The sequence below is a fragment of the Candoia aspera genome, chromosome 13 (genome assembly GCF_035149785.1).
Source record: "Candoia aspera isolate rCanAsp1 chromosome 13, rCanAsp1.hap2, whole genome shotgun sequence".
Lineage (NCBI taxonomy): Eukaryota > Metazoa > Chordata > Lepidosauria > Squamata > Boidae > Candoia > Candoia aspera.
The window spans coordinates 22,121,866-22,139,137 of NC_086165.1; the positions used below are offsets into that span (position 1 = coordinate 22,121,866).

The 17,272-nt window shown below is 44.3% G+C and overlaps 1 protein-coding gene across 2 annotated transcripts in view; it reads right to left on the reverse strand.

Moving 5' to 3' along the window:
• Positions 1–1,406: 1,406 nt before the first annotated feature.
• The window catches only part of UACA (uveal autoantigen with coiled-coil domains and ankyrin repeats), a 53,484-nt gene continuing 37,618 nt past the window's right edge, over positions 1,407–17,272 (reverse strand). Inside the window, exons 8-20 of one of the 2 annotated variants that reach the window (XM_063314306.1) lie at positions 16,456–16,637; positions 14,574–14,614; positions 14,143–14,232; positions 12,165–12,272; positions 11,011–11,043; positions 10,588–10,686; positions 9,623–9,659; positions 7,589–7,638; positions 4,033–6,744; positions 2,974–2,997; positions 2,728–2,874; positions 2,273–2,338; positions 1,407–2,044 (exon numbers count right to left, since the gene is read on the reverse strand). In XM_063314306.1, the coding sequence (XP_063170376.1) occupies positions 1,973–2,044; positions 2,273–2,338; positions 2,728–2,874; positions 2,974–2,997; positions 4,033–6,744; positions 7,589–7,638; positions 9,623–9,659; positions 10,588–10,686; positions 11,011–11,043; positions 12,165–12,272; positions 14,143–14,232; positions 14,574–14,614; positions 16,456–16,637 (3,661 nt within the window). In that variant the 3' untranslated portion in view covers positions 1,407–1,972. The remainder of the gene's footprint in view (positions 2,045–2,272; positions 2,339–2,727; positions 2,875–2,973; positions 2,998–4,032; positions 6,745–7,588; positions 7,639–9,622; positions 9,660–10,587; positions 10,687–11,010; positions 11,044–12,164; positions 12,273–14,142; positions 14,233–14,573; positions 14,615–16,455; positions 16,638–17,272) is intronic. The other variant, XM_063314307.1, reaches the window with a different exon arrangement.

The following is a 17,272-nucleotide window of genomic DNA, read 5'->3' on the forward strand; positions in this document are numbered from 1 at the left end:
CCCAAAAGCACAAGAAAAGTCAGCTCCAATATGCTCAAAATCATATAAAGAACCCACAGACGTTTTGGGATTCTGTTCTGTGGAGCAATGAAACAAAACAGGAACTTTTCGGCCCGATGGATCAGTGGTATGTCTGGAGGAAGAAGAATGAAGCATGCGCTGAAAAGAACACTCTGCCTACAGTTAAGCATGGTGGTGGCTCGGTGATGCTCTGGGGCTGCTTTGCATCCTCTGGCACTGGAAACCTGCAGCGTGTGGACGGCAAGATGGCTTCATTGAAGTATCAGGAAATCCTAGGAGAAAACGTCATGCCGTCTGTAAGGAAGCTGAAGCTTGGGCATCATTGGACCTTCCAGCAGGACAACGATCCCAAGCATACCTCAAATTCCACTAAGGCTTGGATGCAGAAGAAGTCCTGGAAGATTCTACAGTGGCCACCGCAGTCACCTGACTTGAACCCCATAGAAAACCTCTGGTAGGATTTGAAGAAGGCGGTTGCAGCACGCAAACCCAAAATATTACTGATCTGGAGGCCATTGCTCATGCGGAATGGGCTAAGATTCCTCAGGAACGCTGCCAGAAGCTGGTGTCTGGCTATGCATCTCATTTGCAGCAGGTCATAGCAGCAAAAGGGTGCTCCACTAAGTACTGAAGATGCTTGCCATGGAGGGGTTGAATAATTTTGAGACTGGAGAAGTCATGATAAGTTGCATTTTCAGTTGACTCTGGGGACACCACTTGAAGCATTCATTGTGTTGAGCTATTTCAATTGCTTGTGTTTGATTTGTTCATTGCAAACAGCTCAAAGTCTGTAAATTTTGACAATCAACCTGATTTGCAATGGGGGTTGAATAATTTCAATTACAACTGTAGCTGACAGTCATGGCCACCAGTTCGCAGAATATGATTAAGAACATTATTAAGTTTAGTGGGTGACGTAACAGATGCGCTTGCTCCTCTGCTCCAGCTAAGGGGATGCGTCTTCCTTTCTTGACCCCCAGCTCAATCAGCCAGAGATCTGGAAAGAACAAACAGCTCTTCCACCCCTTCCCAGTCCCCAACTCAAGGCTGCAAAGTGGGGTCCAGGATCCAGGAGCATAGTCAAGCCCACTACAAGAGGCACAGGCATTCTTTTGTTTCTGCATTTTTTTTCAAAAAAACTTTTTTTTTAACTTTTCCAACTACTTTAGCTGTTAATTAGCTTGCCAGTAAAGAGTTGATTTCTTATTTTTTAAATTTGTGTTTGAATGATCAAACACAATCTTAGGCTGCTGCATTTCAAGGTAGTATAACAGCTTTTCATTTATATAGATATAAATGGTATTATGTAGATACAGATAGATCCCAGTCCTGCTGTCCTTGAAACTACAAATAAATCAGTAATAAAGAATCTGTGAAAAAGTATCTTGTAAAAAGCAAAGTACTATCTGATGTACATATTTCTCTCTCATGAAAACAGCAATAAAAAGGCACTACTTTTAGCAAGTCTTCAAAGAGGCAGCTTGGCCAGCCAAGCCACCAGGGAGCACAGACTGAGCCTTTAGGCCATTCCCAGGACGTTGCTTGTCTGACACAACTGCAGACGCCTTCAATCCGGTACCGCCCCCACCCCCAAACGATGCAGGCACACTTCTTTGAGCACACTGGCTCAGGACCTGAGATTTGTCCATGTGCCGTGTTTTGCAAGGAGGTGGAAGGGGCTGTGTCTGGGCAGGGCAGGGTTATTATTCTTTTAGGGCTGTCAGTCTGACATTCAGAAGGACTTTGTTTTGGTCATCATTTTGACTACCTAGAAATAAAAACCACTCTTTTATTTTTCAAATCATGAATGATCTTTTCCTTTTGTTTAGAACTGAGTTTGTGTAAATACTTTTTTCCACATTCCTGCTGCAAGCAGGTAGAGAGGAGGTGTTCACCAGCTGCTGGCCACTAACAGGCCGGCTAAGAAGTCAGCAGAGCCCCCACCGTTTCCCTAGCAAACCAGTCCCTGTCGCATGCGGATGATCTGTAGCAAGGCTGCCTGCACATCTTCATCCATGTGACCCTGCAAAATTAAGAGGACGCCCTTTTTTAAAAAAAGGAAGCCACTAAACATTTAAGATCAGTCCACTCGTCTTCTGAAGTTGTATCACTTGAATAATTCTTGGGGTCTGACTAAGCCCTAAGGGAGAGTGATTTCACTCCAATCACATTCCAGCATAAGAGCAATCATCATGGAAGAAGTTACGCAGGCCCGAAGTACCCCCCTTAAAGTCCCTGCAGCGTAACATACCTGAACGGCACTAAGGAGGTGTGTCCGGTATATTGAGATGACTTCCTGGTGCTGCCTCTCAGCATCCTGAAACAAAGGAACAAAATTAATTTTGTTGTTAATTTTCTACAGGAAATGCTCAGGCTGGTCAGCCTCACTCTTGCTGAAGAGAGGGGACTGATATTGCTTCTGACATCCCTAGAATTCCCTCCTGAGATTTCAGACCAGACAGCACTCACAGACTTACAAGGAGAGTGCTGGCATACAAGGGCCAGAAAACAATCATCTTTAAAAGGAAAAGAGAGTGTTAACGGAAGAGAGCGGCGATGCACTCACATACAGCATTCAGGCTTCTTCTGCAGATGCACAGAGTTGCAAGTCATACAAGGACTCGAGAGGTTATTTTCCCACCATTTCTAAGCCCTCATGCTCCTAACACACTTCAACTAATTCTTAGGTCACAGATCCCTACTTACAGCCAGCTGTTGCTGCAGAGTCTTCACCTGGTTCTGGAGCACTTCCATCTGTGGATTTTGCCTCTTTGCAGGAATATTGTGGGTAAGCTGGGAGAGGCCATTAAGGGCCTGTTTGAGCCGTTCCACATCACTGAGAAGCTCAGTTATCTTCAAGAGAGACATTGCCAAATTTCCAGTGAAAACACAAACCAGCCCTGCCCTCCTATCACCCCCAGCCCGCAAATAAGGAGCAAGAATGCAACCCAACCGCTGGTATTCTGGCACATTCATCTGGGAGAGAAGGGGGCAGAAGCTCAGCTTTGCCCTAGCTCTCCTAAAGCAAGGCTGACCCCATTGTTACACTGAGTTCTTGCATTACGTAAAAGGGTAGCAAGCAGGAAGCAATGCAGACTCCTCCGTTCTAAGCAGCTCTCATCTATTTTGTTTCAGCCACAGTAACAGCTGCTAGCACTGAACAATCTGCTACGCCACCGATCCCAGCTGTGGAAGGAAGGAAGGAAACCCAAATCCTGGGAGACTTCAAGTCAGAAATCCAAACTCCTGAGAGTTTGAGAGTAAGATTAAGATTGACAAATTTTACCTATCTTTTGAAATTAGGGGCATTACTTTTTTTTGTTCTTAAATGGCAGTGCCATTGTGCAAGATGATGCAATGCCCCCCCCCCGTGCTTGAAAGGTTTGCCAGCTGCTGCGCTACAGTGACTACATGTAAGCTATCAGGAGTCTAAGTGGAGATGGTGGATATATGGCTATTGTAATTAATAAACAAACAAACAATGGCAGGTTTAGACAGCCATTTTAACTGAGAGTAAAGTCCTACTTAGCCCTTCAGGAGCTAGATGTTTTCATCACTGAAACAGTCCAGGTAAGGCTTCCATAAACGGTATCAGTTTCCACAGATCACCTGCACATGCAGCCAAGCACCTGCAGAAGAACATCTATGTAATACTGGCACACCCAGTGGCTTCCATGTAGGCACAAAACCTGATGGGGCAGCTTCCTGCTCACCTGGAACTCCCTGTAAATGTCCACAAGAACAGGTGGGTGTTCAGGGGGGCTACTGACATTTTAGTGTCTTTGGTGGGTTCCATAAAGTACTTGTGTGGGACTTATGAATGCAGCCTTTTGCAATCATGAGCGCTAGATGCCGCAAGCAATGCTTATCTAATGGTTTCATACAAGTGAATCCATTCCAAAGCTATTTAGAGGAACACAATCCACTCTAGGAAATCTAGAAACGAGTGATTCAGCATTCAGAGGTCTCTAATCCTCAGGCAGCTCGGCTTCCCCATTTCATCTGGCTCACCTTGTTATCTTTGGCTTCCACCTGCTTGGCAGACTCTTGGATCCTCTTCTGCAACTCCACAATGGTGCTCAGAGACTTGTCACACCGTTCTTTCTGGTCCCTGATTTCCTGCTCAATGTTAACGTTTCTTGGTTGAAGTGGCTCCTTCAGGGACAGCTCCTCTGTGTTTGCCTTCAGTGCCTCCTCCTGCATCTTCTCCTTCTTTTTAGTCAGTTCAGCCAGCTTCTCAGCCATGCTGCTGACTTGGCCTTCTAGCCTGCTTCTCACCATCTTGTGCTCAGACGCCTCCACCACCTCTCTCTTCTCCAGCTTGCTTAGCGCTTGCTTAGTGCTCTGAAGTTCGGAGCGCAGCTGGGAAGTCTCCTCTCTGCTTTGCTGGCTTTCTTCCTCCTTCTCCCTCCATCTGGACTGCAGGGCCACCATTTCCTTCTCCAGCCTTTCTTTGGTTTGGGAGTGCTCTGCCAGAGGCACCGAGGTGGCTTTCAGATGGGCCAATTCCTGCTGCAGTTCCTGGGTTCTCTGCAGCTCTTGCTGACTCCTTGCAGCCTTGCTGCCAAGTTCTCCTTTCAGCTCCTCAATTGTGCGGCCGAGCCTTCTCTCCAGGGCCTCCACCTGCTCCACAGGCATGTACTGGCCTTCCAGGCGGCTCTGCATGAGGAGCGCCTCGGAGCGCTGCCTGGCACTCTCTTCCTGAAGCCTCTCCTTCTCTCCCTTGACCTCAGCAAACTTTTGCTGCAGCTCCCTTAACTGCTTGTTCAGGTTGTCCATTTTACTTGCAAACATCCCCTCCATTTCATGGTATTTCTCTGCAAGGATATAGTTTTGCTGCAGATCATTTTGGACAGCCAGGACCCCAGCTCTTAACTTTTTGTTTTCCTGGCTGTGTTTCTTGATTTCTTCCTCTTTTATTCTGAGCTGTTCCCCCTGTTCCAGTAGCTGGTTTTTCAGCTCCATCACAGTTGCCTCAAAGCTCCGTTCCTTCTCAACAAAACTGGCGAGGGGAGCATATTTGGACTTGATGCATTCCTGAATCAAGTCAATCTCCTTTTTCTGGGCTTCAATCTCTGCATGCAATTGTGCAACCTCTTCTTGCTTTTCTTGGTACTTTGCCAGCATTTCAGAGTTGCTTCTCTGAAGGTCCTGAATGTTTTTATTCAGAGCGGCAACCTTACTGTCATGGTCCTTTGTACTGAGATACTCAGCTTGCATTTGACTTTGCAGCCCCCTCAACTTCTGTTTCAGTGCTCCATTCTCCTCATTCACTTTCAAATATTCCTGCTTCACCTCTTCCATCTTCTCCTTCAGATCTGACAACTCTTTACCTGTTCTTTCCAGCATGCCATTCAATGCAGTTTTGGCCTCTTCATGAGTTTCTGAAGAGACGTAATGCTTCTTCATGACATCTTGAAGAGCTGTGTTTTTAGTTACCAGTTCAGAAACTTTGGCCTGCTCTCCTTCATATTTTTTGCTAAATTCATCAAGCTGCTTTTGCAAGTCTGCCAAGGTAGATTTTAAGGCTCCCACCTCCTTCTCATGCTTTTCAGGAGGGATGCAAGCTGTCTGAAGCTTACTGACCTTCTCCTGTAGGCACAGCTTCTCCGCTAGCAGCTTCTCTGCTTCTGCTTTATACCGGTGGTATTTCTCAGTGGTTTCTGTCAGCTTTTTGTTCAGCTCTCCCACTGCTTTCCTGGTGTCTTCGCTGATCTTCAGAGGCACATACTGAGTCTTCACCTCACCCCGGAGCGTCTCCATCTGCTGCTTCAGGAGGCTGTAGTCCACCTGAGCCTTTTCTACTGCCTTCTGCAGGGCTTGGTTTTTCTGCTTCAGTTCCAAGTGAGCCTTCTCAAGCTCGCGGGCCCTTTGCTCACATCTGCTTCTGAGGTGCTTGTGCTCCTCTGGCCTCACATAGTGGGCAAACTGGGCTTTCTGCTTCTCAAGCTCTGTCCTAAGGAGCTGAGCTTCTGTGCACAGCTTTTCACGCTCCTTCTCTGACTCAGCTAGCTTCCAGCCCTTCTCTTCAATTTCACTGGACAGCGAACTCTTCATCTTTTCAAACCTGTTAGCCAATTTCACCGCCGTTTCCTTCAGTTGCTCTTCTGCCTCAGAGAAAGTCCTCTCCCTTTTCTCCCGTTCCACCTTCAACATGCCAAGTCCTTTCTGCAGCTTCCTGTTTTCCTCCACCAGCCTCGCTTCATCTCGTCTGAATTCTTCCACCAAGAGTTCGTTCTGCTTCAGCTGATTCCTCAACTTGCCCACTTCAGCTGAAGCTCCCTCATACTTAGCCTTCGTGTCTCTCAGCTGATCCTTCAGCTCCTCAGTCACCGTAGTGCTACCTGCAGCAGCTTCGCTTGTCAGGTGATCCTTCAAGGCAAGAAAGTGTGTCTGCATCTGCTTCACTTTCCCTTCTGAGTCAAACATTCTCTTCTGCACATCTTGTAAAGCATCCTCCAGTTGTTTTATCTGCTGATCCGACTCCTGCTTAGTTCTTTCACACTCAGATGCCAGGGCTTTGCATTCTGCAGTTCTGCGGGACAGCTCTGCCTGAAGCCTGCTTATGTCTCCTCTTGCTGCCTCGTAACAGCTCCTTGTGCTGCTCAGCTCTCGCTTGAGCGCGTCGGTCTCCAAGGCACAAGGCTGCCTTGGACTTAAGAGCTCCAAAGGCCTCGCCATGGATCGGCTCTGGAGGTTAGCTGGCACCAAAGCAAGTATTTGCTTTAAACAAAACAGAGGGATTTACTAAATTTCGTGCAATGGTTTCTATAAAAAAGTAACTTTAAAAGCTTTTTAGGTAAAAGCAAAGAGCCTCCATCTAGCTCAACTGTAGTGTTTCGAATGCACCCAGTCCCAAGTTCATTCCATGATCTTTCAAATTAAAAGGTAGGCCAATGTTGGTTAGAAGGATGAAAAATATTGATGCCTTGATGGACCACCAACTACATCTTAGGGTAAAAAGTAGGAAATAGGTAAAATAATACCTAAGAAGGACTTTCCTCCACTAACACAAATGTATTGCCTCTTTATTTTACTCTTTATTTTACTAACTTTCTAAAGGCTGCAGTAGGGGGGCAATGATGGAAAGGAGATGGGCTAGATCATGTACATCAGCACAACCGGGATTTTCCTTCTTCTTTTTTGAAATACACAGTTTTATCGGAATCGTGTTTGGAAGAGGCCTGGTTTCTAAATAGCATTAAACCAACATTTCAGCTCTATTTTTGGGATAAGTCTGCAGTTTTATGAATTTCCCACCTTAGCAGGGCAGAAAAGCATGTCACCAGTCATCAACAACCATAGTTGGAGAGGGTCAGGGACAGCAAAAAAGGAGGGGGGGTTCTGGAGGCATGTTCTAGGCAAAGGAGACAGTCACTTCTCAAAGCCCATGCCTTCTCACATGGCTGTTACAGAGATGTGGAGCTACAGTAAGTTCTGCTGAGGAATCCCGGCACCTCCAGGGGGTGCCCAGTAACAGGCTTATACGCCAAATACTGCATGGATCACACTTGCATTAATCTTGGAAAGCAAATGAGTCGCACTGGAGCCAAGAATAATCAAGTACCTGGGATTCTGCAGAATAGCCTGGATCCATCTTTAGTACATTTTCTTTCCCTTCAGAAAAATAAAACAAATACATTCATTCTCTAATTTGAAACAAATGTCTACCTACTATATTTTCAAAAAGAAAAAAAAAATCAAACTAACACATTGGTTGCACCAACACTTTTTGGAATTACGTGCTGTCTCTTCAGATGCACGAAGTATTTATGTAAGCTTGTGCACACATTTGGGAGATGAAGAACACAGTAATAATTACATTAAGCTTAATTAACTTAAAACAAGTATATTAGTAATGATAGATGTAAATAGCTTTACAAAGCAGAGCTGTTACCACAAACATCCTGGCAATAGTAAACTAATGAACACTTACTGAGAGATTTAAAATATTATCTCGATTTAGGCTACAGATGACAGAATTGAATATCAGGATAATTCAGCAGTTTCACAGTGGAATCTGCTCTGAAGTTCCAAGCATGAATGGCTCCTTTTAGGTTAGCAGCACAAGACACTCAGCTACCAGAGGCTGAAATGCTGTTTTCAAATTCTGAATACTGCCATGATAACAAAGGTCTGTCCATTTGTTCTACTTGTGTTGGAACCTGTATCTTTTTGTCATATGAAATGTCGATTACGAAATTGCCAAGGAAAGAAGCATCATCAGACTGGGACCTGATGTCTTAGAACAATGCTTTCTTAAAACTGCGAGCCAGCAGGGTGTGGTGACCCAGGTTCTTGTCCCCCCTCAGCCACTGAAGTTCTCTCTCAGCCCAGCCCACCTCACAAGTGGCGGGGGGGAATAAGAGGGCGTTCTCTGTACACCGCCTTATGCTCCTGTACAGAAAAGGTAGCATCTAAAGCTGGCAAGTAAAAGAAAGCCCCTTTACTATCTAAGATACGCTCATGAGAACATACGACCCACCCCAACATCATCTTAGATCCAAGCCAGTCCCCATATATTGGGAACTATATAATGAAGATATCAGCACCATTTATATCAGAAACCTACTGACCACTACAGTCCCTATGTACTTCCCCACTTCTCAAAATCCCTTACCAAGCTCTATGGTTCAGACTTGACAGAAATCTACAATTAAAGGAATTATAGAGTATAACTTAGATTACTGTATTTGCCCTGTAAAGTGAAAGCAGAATAAGACTTAACTGCAGGAAAATGCAGGAAAATGCTATTATAGAATATGCCATTATCTTGCTAAGATTGCTACTGGCCAAGGATAGTGAAGCTTCTCTCCCACATGATAGGCAACCCTGCTTGCAAAGGCCAAAACATAAGTCTTGCAAGAATTCAGGGGTCAGCCTTGACTCCTTCAGGGTCAGCCTGAACTACTCAGGTCTATTATCACAGGGCCTAATCAGGTCAAAAGCAACACCAGAGGGTCAGTTTTCTTTCTGACACATATTTTAATCTGCCAGCAATGTCCTCCTGCATCTGCTACATATAAACAAGCCATTCATTAGCTCCCCCCACAAACACAGATAAATATAGAAGCAGGTGTCACAAAACTCACGAACATCAATGCTGAGAGTGAAGCGTTCACACAGAAAAGAGGCACAGAGCAGAAGACAAAGGAGGGCCAAGGAGGGCAGAACATCATACGGTGGTTGGGAGAACCAACCCACTCTCATCTCTTCAAAGTACAAAATGTCCAAACCCTGGACCACCTGAGCAAATCCATTGAGAGCCACCCTACTATTGGCCATTTCCTGGAACCCTCCACCAGGATCTGATTGCTATGGGCACATCCATGCACTTTCTGTACTTGGACTCAATCTCAGTGAGTAGCCTACCAAACCCACATCTCCCCAACTTCACTCCACTGCTTGCCTACAGAAAGAAACATACATTGTTTTGGAAGAAAGTCTGCTAGTAACTAGTCTGCTTACTGGGAGACAAACACGAAGAGAGTAACCACAGGCTGCATAAGCACACAACTGCAAAACTGTACAGAAAGACTGACTGGGCAGGGGAGCTTATTATGTAACTGTCATGCTGAACAAGATATCAAGAGCTACCTACTGTTATTAAGGCTGCTTCCAGATCCTGCATGATCACCCTGAAATAACAAAAAATGAACATGGGTTTCACACAAATAATTGGCTGCCAATCAGGAGTTTTAAATGAGACTTCCTATTTTAAAATTCATTCAGAATTTTACAGAATGATACAAACTTAAGATAAAATGTATGGAAGCTTCATTCATATCAACAAAATGCATGCATGAGATAGCAGCACAAGGACTGAGCTCTCCAACTACAGTAGATCAAGAAAAGTCACAGTTTCACTCTATTCTGCATTGATTGTTTTGCTAGATTGTTTGCTAGATTGTTTTGTCCAGTTCTGGGCTCTGCCTTTTAGGATGGATATTTATTTATTTTATTTACTTATATTTCAAATGTCACCACCCATCTCCCTCAAAATATATTGACAAACTGGAGCATGCCCTCCCGGAGGAGAGCAGCCAAGATGCTAAGGAGCCTGGAAGGAAAACTGACAAGGAACAATGGAAAGCACTGGGAACTTTTAGCCTGGACAAGAGAAGACTGTGGACAGACAATGGTGTCCTCAAAGTATCTGAAGGGCTCTCATGTAGACAACTGGGCAGAATTGGTCAGAGTTGTTCCAGAAAATGGGCAACGAACAATGGGTTTAAAATACAAGAAGTAGATTTACATGGGGCAACAAGAAAAAGTCTGCAGTGATAAGAGCTGCTGAGCCATGAAACAGGACACTTCAGGAGGTGGTAGACTCTCCTTCACTGCAAGTATTTAAAGCAAGGGCATCGGCTGGGATGCTTTAATTGTGGATCCCTGCAGACTAGATGATCCCCAGGATCCCTTCCAACCCTTATATTCTGAGATTCTCTCTCACCCGATCATTTCACTCACTCGCTCGCTCACTCACCCAAACACACACAAACGTCTGTTCTGGCTCTGCAAAGGGCTGCTAGAATTGAAGACTGCCTTCCAAATTAAGGGACACACCTCATGGAACCTCAGCTTTGACTTCAGAGCTTCGAGCATCCGCATGCTTTCTTCCTGTTGCTTTTCCTTCGTGGCCAGAAGCCTCCTAAGTTCATCTTTCTGGAAGAGAGCAACAGAGCACTGCTATGGGAAGCCAGAAATGTCTATTTCTCTTTCTGGGATAATATACCTGTATAGATTTGATACATATGCCCATCATCCCTCAGGGTAAAGCAGTCAGACAGGCTAAAGTTACTTGATTCTTAAAATATACTGCCGTTACATGAATCCTGGCATGATATCACAATCAGCCCAAAATATTTTTAAAAGGCCCATCCCTGCTTTACGATTTTATATCAGTCAGGCAATTATCAAAGGAGATGAAAAAAATGGTTTCCTTTCAGGTTAATAAGAGTAAACAATAGAAAGAATCTCTTTTTTTACCTCAGTTTCAAGATCATCAGCAGCCATTTGCTCCTGAAAACAGAACAGAACATGCATTCAATCATACTTGAAATTATTGTTTCTTTCACCATTCATGACAGACTAGTGCTATAATTCACCTGGCAAAGAAAACTTTTTTTCCTCTGTATTTCATATATCCTCCTAGATTTGGCCAAAAATGTTTCTCTAAACAGAATTCTTCCGCCTTGCATTCACACCCCCAAACAACAATTTCAAGAATTAGAAAATCTCCCTCCCCTCTGTCCCAGCCCCTAGCCAATTTTCTGATGGTTCAAAGAAGCCAAGATCCTGAGACAAAAGCTGCAGGAGGGAGGGAAAGCGAGAACGAGATCAGCCTCTCCTGATATTAGTATTTGCCACAGTATCTTCCTTCCACGGGAGAAAGCTCAGTAAAGCACATAGTTGACTGAGTTTGAGATTCTTGGATGCCATGCCAACATAGCCTCTTTTTAAAAATACTGTGCTGATACAATAGGCAGAACAGTTAATTAAAACTAGAATGACAAAGCATTTGGTAACAACATTTGGCTTGCTCCCCAAGTGCAGATTAGTGTTTGGACATCTAGGCCATTCAGTTCAAATATGGAAAACCAGGGAAAATCAACTCATGCATCTCTCCTGAGCAGACACAACTCACACCTACTCATCATGAGAAGCATACTGCAGATGGCAGGTGTGGCCATGGAAATGTCTCCCACCCCAACTGCTAAATAACCCTCATTGGATTGTGGGGCAGCCAGAAAAACACCATCTCCAGAAGGCAAAGCTGGATTGGCCTGTGCAGAATCAGATTCTCCGTGGGCACATCCACCACTGCTGCAGCTTTATTTTCACAGCTGGTGAAAGCGGTGCCAGGCTCCAGCAAGAGGGAACCCACATGAAGAAACCTGGCCTAATGTAGACTGGGGACTCTTCGGCCAGAGAACATTCCTCAGGGAGGAACAAATGTAATCACCTTTATTCTAACAGTGGCCCAGAAATGGATGGGGAGACAAAAAAGAAAAAGGGAAAAGGAAATCTGGAGGTTGAGGCCTGATAAAGTACAAGCAAGCCGTACTACAGCAATCTCAACTGAATGTCAAGCACTACATAACTGCTGGATTCCAAGGGCACCACGGACTGTGCCTTGTTACCTCGTTCAGCTGCAACTGCAGCCCGTTTATTCTGTCTAGTAGGATTCGTTGCTCCTGCTGGATTTCCCTCAGTCTTCCTTTTAAATCTTCATTTTCTCTTTCTAATTCCTGGGAACAAGAAAATCATCTTATTCAAACTGAGGGTGCTCATCAGGCACTGCACCTAATCTTAGCTCCCACCCAAAGTGAGGCCCCTCCCTTAGAGGGACACCCAGAGCCCCTTTCCTGTCCTCCACACCTTCCATTGGCCATCCGTCCACAGCAGAAGACTTGACTTCTTCCTGGAGCTGCCTCTGAGCCTCCTGCCCTCCAGAGCAGTGGAAGTACGATCCCCACCACCACCACTGGAGAAAGCAGCAACTGGCCATGTTCAGCCTGCAGCCTGGTTCATGCCCACCCCCAGGCCAAGCACTACTCAGCCCAAGCCCGGAACACCACCAACACTGTCTGCAGGGCAGACTGAGCCAGCGAGGGGGAAGCCAAGCTCAGCCAGCTCCCGCGTCCCTGGAGCAGTGCATGACAGCCACTCTCAGCTGCTCAGGCCCACAAACACCTTCAACCCACAAACAGGCACGGCACAGCCAAAACTCTGCCAGGGTCCCTTCTCACTTCCTTGCAGACAGCACTTGGGGCTAATCAGAGCCTGATGTCGGTCAAAGGCCACCATTAAATGAGATAAGACAGCAAGAACCACTGCCATTTCAGTAGAAAATGAAACATACTATGTTCCGATATAAAACCTTACAGCTAAATTCCATACATAAAAATAAAACTGTGGTGATACTACTAAAAAATTATCCATAAAATGTATTAATATCACATGATTATTAAAAATAATAAAGGCCATTAAATTATAAGTGTAAAATTAATCAGTATCTGTTTAATGTATTTTTTTAAAGTATTACAACGGAATACTAGCAAATGTGTAACAATACTAAGTAATAAACCCAAAATCCTCCTAAGCATACAGCGTCACCATCTAGCTGCACATACACACACAGACTTTTCCAGCCTAAAACCACTTCAAGATAGACCAGTTAGGAATTAAATTGTGGTCAGCTAAGAGTCAAGTGTTCACAAAGGTGGCTTAGATGTAATTTCATATGTCACACACTACATGCTATTGCAGAGGATTGCGGGAGGAGGTAACCCGGCTCCTTGGAACCTTTCCAGATAAGGAGAAAGTTGATCTAAGAAAGTTATAAATGGATTGAGGGTCCATATAAATTTGGAATATTGACTTTTACTGTAAGATTTTGGAATTAACTATAAAAAATAAACTTCTCATGGGAAACAGACTTATTTTGGCTATCCTGACAACTGCAAGTCATAAGAAAAAAATGATGATTTTAAAAGCTGGACACGAGAGAGGGAATAAAGATTTTAATTAGAAGAAAAAAATAATACAAGCCTGATATCAGTTAATACTGGGACTTAGAAAATGATACAAAACATTATAGCATCGGAAATATTAAAGGAGATTTTTGAAGAATGGAACCAGAAGTTAGCGACTACAATATCAACACTGTCAGTAATGATGTCTGCTTCTATGTACATCTACTGTATACCTAAAAGACGTTAATGAAGAAATGACAGATGTGTAGAAAAATGTCAGGATAGCTAGTGAGTTCCTACATGTTTCTATTTGGCCTGCCTGGCCCGGAAGAGTACCATGCCACTCCAAGAATTCAAAAAATGTTACCGTTCTTTTACCTCTGTCAATGAGCCATTTATGCAGCTTGGGCATATTGGCAAAGACTGTTATTATCTTTGTCTTTCGGTGGTTTATATGTACGTGTTGCCTTCTGCAGGACTGTGCAAGTATCCTCAGGAGCCTGCCAAGGCTAGAAGCTGTCTAACTTTTGCATTAGGCATTGTAGGGCTCTGAAAGAAGCTTAGAAACAAATCTAGAGTTTTTAAGAGGTGATAGATTAAATTCCACACTCTCTTCAGAGCCCAAGACTCTTCCTTTCTTCACCTGTACATTCTGGTGCTCCTTCAGAAATGGTTTATTGCTCACTTCCTCCAAGACATTTGGTTGAGTCCACTTGGGCAGCATGCTGGACACCTGAAAAGTAAGAACTGTTGAAGTTCATCTGCAGTAAGGAAAGATTTCAGAAATACCAATTCCCTCATCTGCACAAGTTCCCCATTCTCTACATCCAACTCAGGCAACTGCAGATTCAGAGTCCAGCTGCCTCTGCAGGGCAGAACTGGGCAGGAGGTGGCAAGCTGGACCACCGATCCTGATGAAGAGGCCAATCATTTTGAGAAAGGCCCCAATCACTGGTGATGCCAACAATATAATATCTTCTCTAGAGGGCAGAACTTCCTCCAACTACTTCCAAGGGGCAGAAAGAAGAGAACCCTTCTCTAAGACTTACACTGGACATCACCCAGAATCCTTACCTTCAGCATTTGCTGCCCTTTCTTCACAACTTCGTAACTTGCTAAAAAAAAAAAAGTTTCTGTTTAGATATTCCATCCAAGTTCAGGCAGAATGTGAAGAAAAACAAACTTATTCTTTATAAGCTGACTGGTCTACCAGTCTGCACCTTCACTAATGTTTGTGACGGAGCTCAGAGCTGAGGGAGTAGAGCGTGCATTCCAGGCAGATAAGCATTCTCACAGCTTGCACAGCTTGGAGAGTGTGGGGGGGCCGAGGAAGAAAGTCAGACTGGCACTGCCCAGGGGTATTTCCCTTTAGCTCAGTTAAGGAACCTTTAGTCTGGCAAGATTCTGTGTATGGTAGAAACAATAAAGAAACTAGAGTTGTAACTTCCACTTAGCATTGTTTCTTCGCTAATTATCCTGACATGTTTTACATCCAACAATAAAGAACATCAAGTCCAAAGGAGATTTAGAATAGCCTGCTCAAGCTGAAAGCCTTCTGGGTTCACTGGACTGCAGTTCCCACTAGCCACATGAGCTGAAAATGCTGGGAGTGAACCCAGCAAAGCCTGAAGGGAAATCTACAAAAATTCTTAACAGCTCCTGACCAACAAGAAAAGAGTATTTGTTTACTTAAAGGGTTTAAATGCCACTCAGATCAACGCTGCCTGAGACTGGGAAAAAACTGGAGGAATACTAGACATAAACAATGCACAAATGGGAGAGGAGTTAATTAGTAGTTTATTTCATAAATGGCAGCACAGTCTGACTTGCAAAGAGCCCAGGAAGAAGACATTGAAAGAGGTTCTGCCTTGACAAACTCACTAATAAAAGATGGCTGGAAGCTCCTATCACACTTTCCAAGATCCTATATTTAATCTCTAATCTTTGCATTAAAGCATATTATTTAAGTCTGTTTAATTCCTGCTTCCTTGAATGTACCCTGTGAGCAGCTTACAAACCCTGTTTTCATAAATAAGGTTAAAAATATACAACATCTCTAATAACCAGCATAATTTATTTATTTCATTTATTTAAAATATTTGTATGGCTGCCCATCTTAAAGCACAACTCTGGGTGACTCACAGCAACAATAAAACCACAGAACCACAAAAACATAAAACAAATAATATAAACAAAGTTTCATGTCAGATACAAATAAGATAACGCTATATCAACTAACCCCCCAAATTACAAGAAGAAACAGGTCGCAACGTTTTCATCCCTAAAACTTCTGAAAAAATCAGATCCTGGTGGCCTTTCCAAACCCAGAAGGGTGGGACCATCTGGATCTCAGGGGGAAGGTGGTTCCAAAGGAGAAGGGCAGCAATTAAAAAAAAACTGATGCCTGGTAATGAGCAAAGGGCCTGAAGGTCACCTCCTCCACCTGATCTGATCAGATGGGCAGAAACAAAGGGGAAGCAGTCTCAAAGGTATCCAGGTCCTGAGCCATGAAGGGCTTCAGTTACCACCAGCACCTGATCTGCATTCGGAAGCAGCACAGACCTCAAAATGAGTGTCATGCGGGCAAATCATGAAGCACCCACCGCTACTCAGACTGCTTCATTCTGGACCAGCCATAGCTTCCAAGTGGTCTTTAAGGACAGCTCCATGTAGAGCACATTACAACAGTCCAAACATCAGATAATTAAGGTATGAATGACCAAGTCATTTAAAGCCTCCCTTCACGTTTATACAGTAGAACCAATTCTGCAGCAGGAAGGAATTTTACCCTAAAAAGTCATGGCAACTGAGTGCAGGACTTCTCAGTGAGAAGGAAGGTTCCATTCTGTTACAAATGAACTTAAAAGAAATGTCCCTTGCCAAAATCCAGCTGCAGCCCTATCGTGAGAAAAGAAGGAATTTCCCCTGAAAATATAAGGAAAGCTGATGTATGTACCTTTGCTGGATTCCTCAAAGGCAGCCTTTATCAGAGACAAGATTTCAACACTGTCCCCAATTCTTGCATAATAGAAACAGTCATGGCCTAGGGCATCAACCAAGGTAACATCTGCTCCATTTTTGAGCAAAACCTCTACAGCATCCTTACAGCCGTACTCACAGCCCAACATCAGAGCAGTCCTGCAAAAGAAAGAAGAAAGCACAAATGAGGACTCTGAAGAAATTCCATGGAACAAAAGCATTTATTCAACTTTGGTTTGATTAGAATAGGTAATAATGCTACACTGCATGAAAACCCAAACTTTACAAAACTGTGTAACAGAATCTTCTACCAAAGAATCCAGAAGAACAAGTTTGAAACGTCTCTCTCTGTCAGCCCTTCATGGTAGACCAGATCAGGAAACAGATTTCACAGGAAAACTAGAACTCTACTTTATTGGGATAGGCTGTAACAACAGAATCTTGCAAGTCTGTCCGTGTGGTGCCTTCCTTTCCCTCCCTCTTCCACCCCAGGAGCCCAGTCTGAGTCTCTTCGTAATCTCCCACCTCCCTGAACGTAACTCCGAAGTCGTCATCCTGGCTCTCTACATTCACATTCATTAGGAGGCAAACAGCTACTGTACGATCACCCAACAGGGAGTGGTTTTTATGCTTCCGACGAGAGGAGCGCAGTGGTTCAGGCCTTGCAGCCAGGAGGCCCACAGTCAAGTCAGCCTCAGGCGTCAAAGCTCAGCGGGTGATTGTGAGCCAGTCCTCCCTCTCAGCTTACAGGGATATTATCAAGGGACACCTGGCCCAGCACTATGCATGTTCCT